Raw genomic sequence first — 4236 nt, 5'->3', positions numbered from 1 at the left:
CACACACACACACACACACACACACACACACACACATACACACACAAACACCTCGCGCAGACACATCAACACACAGAGACAATAATATTATAATATAATATGCACAGACAGACAATCAAGACTGACCTGTGGTGACCTCCACCAGCTGAGGCCGGATCTGTGCCACGGCGATGCCCACAGGGATGTTGGGGCCTGCGGAGGAGGTACAGACAGATAGACAGACGGACATACAGAGACGTGTGAGGGCTGGAGATTGTGGGAGGTAGGGTAACAAGGGGATAAGGAGAATGAGTGCATGAGTGTATGTGCGCTCGTGTGTTTATGACAGCAGAAATACGATTGAAGAGCATGTCACAGAGCCCTGGCTTTTGAAGACTGCCACTAGAAAGACAGTTTGGAGAGCAATGAATGAGTTGGGTTTTGTTGTGTTTAATGTAGGTGTTTTTACACAATTCAGATCAATTTAGGATGCTGGGCATCCAATCCTGCCTTTCAGCGCCAACCCGAAATGAGAGGGACACAACATTCCAATAGAAAAACACGAGACACTCGGTAAACATTTTCTTCCCCATCGGGAATCGAATTAGGGTCCTGTGCATGCTATGGCAAAGCGCCTAACCGCTACACCACAGACGCTAGTAATGAAAGAGTTAGGTCGTGGAGAGTAGAGCAATGTATGAGAGAGAAGGAAAGAGTTAAGACATAGAGAGTAGAACAATATGAAAGAGTTAGCACACGGAGAGTAGAGCAATGCATGGGAGAGAATGAAAGAGTTAGGACGCGGAGAGTAGAGCAATGTATGTGAGAGAAAGAAAGATTTAGCACATGGAGGGTAGAGAAATGTATGTGATAGAATGAAAGAGTTAGGACACAGACAGTAGAGCAATATATGGGAGAAAATGAAAGAGTTAAGACATTGAGAGTAGAACAATGAAAGAGTTAGGACATGGAGAGTAGAACAATGAAAGAGTTAGGACATGGAGAGTAGAACAATGAAAGAGTTAGGACATGGAGAATAGAACAATGAAAGAGTTATGACAAGCAACAGTGTCTAATATTGGGTGTTTCACATTCCTATCAACATAATTTAGATCATTTAGGAGGCGGGCTTCCGACCCTGCCTGTGACTAAAGCCTAGCGAGATACAAGATCCAAGTAGAAAGACCGAGATACTCGATGCTGTTCTCTTTATTCGGGAATCGAACTCGAGACTCCTGCATGCGACTAATCGCTACACCACAGATACCGATATGCAATGAATGCATTAGGACATGGAAAGTGGAGCAATGTGTGAATAAGAACACGTCCAAACGCGGATAGCGCGCGCCGGGAACCACCCTCAAGAACAGGAAGTGAGTCAGCTCAACCGGAACAGCGTACGTCCTTAGCTCAGTGGGTTCGACACTTGACTGAGGAAGGGGTAATTAACGCGCGGTGTCCATGACTCAAGTGTTTCAAAATGTGCATATATTTTGGACTGTATTACGTATGGGCTCTCTACCTTTACATACCTCAGACAGGAGTAAATTCCTCAACTTCAAAAACGATCTACGATGAATTTTGTAAAGGGTGTAACAGTGAACAGAAAATGATCGTGTCATTTAATACGATCACACAAAATGGGTCAAGGTCAGTTTTAGTGAGAGTTTTGCAACACAATTAGGTCATATAAGTGACGAAGATTAGAGGTATCACAAGGGAGTAACATACACAAAAAAGAAGGAGGGGACATAAAGACGATAGATGTTTGATAGGAAAGAAGGAGCAAAGCACCCGACAACCACCCACTGGATCAAGGTCACACAGTGAGTCACCATGGAAGAGGACAGTCAGCGGGTCTGGGTCACTTGGGAAGTGGGGGACTCGTGCAGCGAGTCGATAAATGAGTATACTGGTCGCAGACAAAGGAAGCCATGATCACATTGAAAGAGTGTTAAGGCCACACTCATTGTACGCTCTCTGGAGAGAGGACGGGGGGGGAAGGGGGGGGGCTATGACCAAAGAACGAAAATGTATAACTACTTCCTTAAGCTAAGGTCACATTTACACGCCTTTCTTGCACAACTCATGTATTCACCTGGCCCATGACTGCTGGATGAGTCCAGTGACTTCCCCTCTATCCCCGTCCCTTCCGCCTCGACATGCGCGGGAGACGAGGTGTTGGTGGGGGTGCTAGGGGCGAGCGGCATGGCGGAAGGCGGAGCCGACCCACAGCGCGCGCCTGCAGAAGAGGAGGAGGAGGAGGAACCAGACGGTGAGGCGTCCTCTGGCAGACGTAGCCGCTTCCGGGCCTTGTCTGCGACACTCTTTGACGTTATATCGCCCGACGACATAGGGTGCGGCGTTCGCTTTTTCTGCGCAGAAGTCTGGGCGGAGCTTGAGGTAGCGGCCCTCCGCGGGCTGGGTTTCCCCACTTCTGCCGGCCTGGGCAACGGTTTGGTCCGCGATGGCAGCATGATTTTGGTGGTGATTGCCTTGCTGCTATCCGGAACAGACTTGACGGTACCACTGTGGACTTTTGCCGACACCGACTCTGGCGTGCTGCTATTTCCAGGCTTAGAATTCAACACGTTAACACTCGATGGCATAACATTTCTCTTGGAGGCGTCTTGCCTAGCGTCCGCAGGGTCGGGTTTCCCAAGAGCACTAGTCCTCAACCCGACATGGCGCCGGTGTTTGGGCGCCACCTCTCGCGGCAAGCTGTAGTCTATGGCTTGTTGCGAACTTTTCCCCACGGCGCTCGGACGGGTCAACGACCCCAGCACCTCTCTCCTGCCCAGCGAGTCTGACAGACCCAGAGGCTCTGCCCCTGTAGGCGGGCACAGATTTAAATCAACCGTCTGCTTACCTCTCTCGTCGCTGACCCTCAGAGACGCCTCAGCAATGTCATCCCTGCTCTTAGCGTGGGCGGGGCTTGTTGACCTTGACCTCGACTTTTCCTGTGAGTCCCTCTCGTCATCAATGACGAGCTCGTGTCTCTCGTCGCTGTCGCTATCGTCGTCATCTTCGTCTCCACCCGAATCAACATCCAAAGGGACCCCGGTTAGACCGGTGAGCCTCCCTGGTCGCATCCGGCCGGCCGTGTCGCTGGACGAGATCTCCGCCACGTGTGACGTCATAGCGCTGTTGCTGCTGTTGAACTTGCCCGCGACGCCCCCTACAGGGCTGAGGGAAGAGTCCACTGACGGTTTAGGCTCGCGCGGGGACAGGTGAACGGAGGCGGGCGGGTGCCATGACAGGGCGGGGCCACCATGCTCCGTGGGGTTGGGGGACAATGAGGCGGGGTTTGCCTCTGATTTGGGCGGGCCATCGCCGAGAGTGACAGAAACGGTGAGTCCTCCCGAAGGAGACACGGATGACGTCATGACAGACGGGGCGGGAGAGACGGAGGAGGAGGAGGAAGAGGTAGCAGAAGCCTGTTTAGCCATGGCCTTGATGTTGGGCCCCTTGAACACGCCCACCTCGGGCACGTAGGTTGTGGCGTGGACTTTCTTGGCGCCCGCGGGGACGGAGTACAGCGTGTGGTAGTACGGCAGAGCGGATGACACACCACGTGAACCCACACCATGCGACGCCACGCCACGTGGAGACACGTTGGGTCCGGTTGTACCTGTAAGTGAAAAAAACGAGATGCTATCTTTGATCGAATTTATGTTCATTCCTTTTCTTTCTTGAACACACTTTGTAAGTCTAAGTTCCTGTTATCTTTTTCGCTCTCTTCAACACAATTCTTGTTTTAGTGCGTTTGAATAAAGGGAAGCACACCGACATATAATACTGGTAACAACAACAACAGTCGGAACAACAAAATATATCACAACTGGGAATCAGACTTTTTTATCCTCGACTCCACCTCCTTGTCAGACTCTTTCTTCCTTTTCTTCTCGGCTCCCCCTCTCCCTTCTACTTACTCTCTCCCTTCTTCACATTTCTTATCCCTACTCCCCACCTCCTCAGTTTTTCCCCTCACTCTTCTCTCAACTCAATTGCCCGCTGTGTGTTCACTAGCAACTACTGATCCGTAATCCGACATAATTTGAATTTATACCATTTTACAATATGCGTTATGTCCAAATAGAATTAATCAAATTTTGAAAATATTATGCCGATTAAGACACTGTCCATATTTCTAACTCTCGCGTCCTTTGATCTTTACTGGATTTTTATATATGTATATGTGAGTGTACATAATATGTACATATTATATATAAAAAATACATATATATTATATATATA

At 49.5% G+C, this 4236-nt stretch overlaps 1 protein-coding gene across 1 annotated transcript in view; it reads right to left on the bottom strand.

Moving 5' to 3' along the window:
* Positions 1-4236, bottom strand: part of LOC101859870 (serine-rich adhesin for platelets) — a gene marked incomplete at its 5' end in the record, with an annotated part of 61780 nt that overhangs the window by 39458 nt on the left and 18086 nt on the right. Inside the window, 2 exon segments of the mRNA XM_013084381.2 lie at positions 127-192; positions 2078-3610. Coding sequence (XP_012939835.1) covers positions 127-192; positions 2078-3610 — 1599 coding nt within the window.

The sequence above is a fragment of the Aplysia californica genome, unplaced genomic scaffold (genome assembly GCF_000002075.1).
Source record: "Aplysia californica isolate F4 #8 unplaced genomic scaffold, AplCal3.0 scaffold00289, whole genome shotgun sequence".
In the NCBI taxonomy this organism is placed as follows: domain Eukaryota; kingdom Metazoa; phylum Mollusca; class Gastropoda; order Aplysiida; family Aplysiidae; genus Aplysia; species Aplysia californica.
The sequence above is the reverse complement of the archived record's forward strand: the minus strand, read 5'-3'. Positions and strand labels throughout refer to the sequence as shown.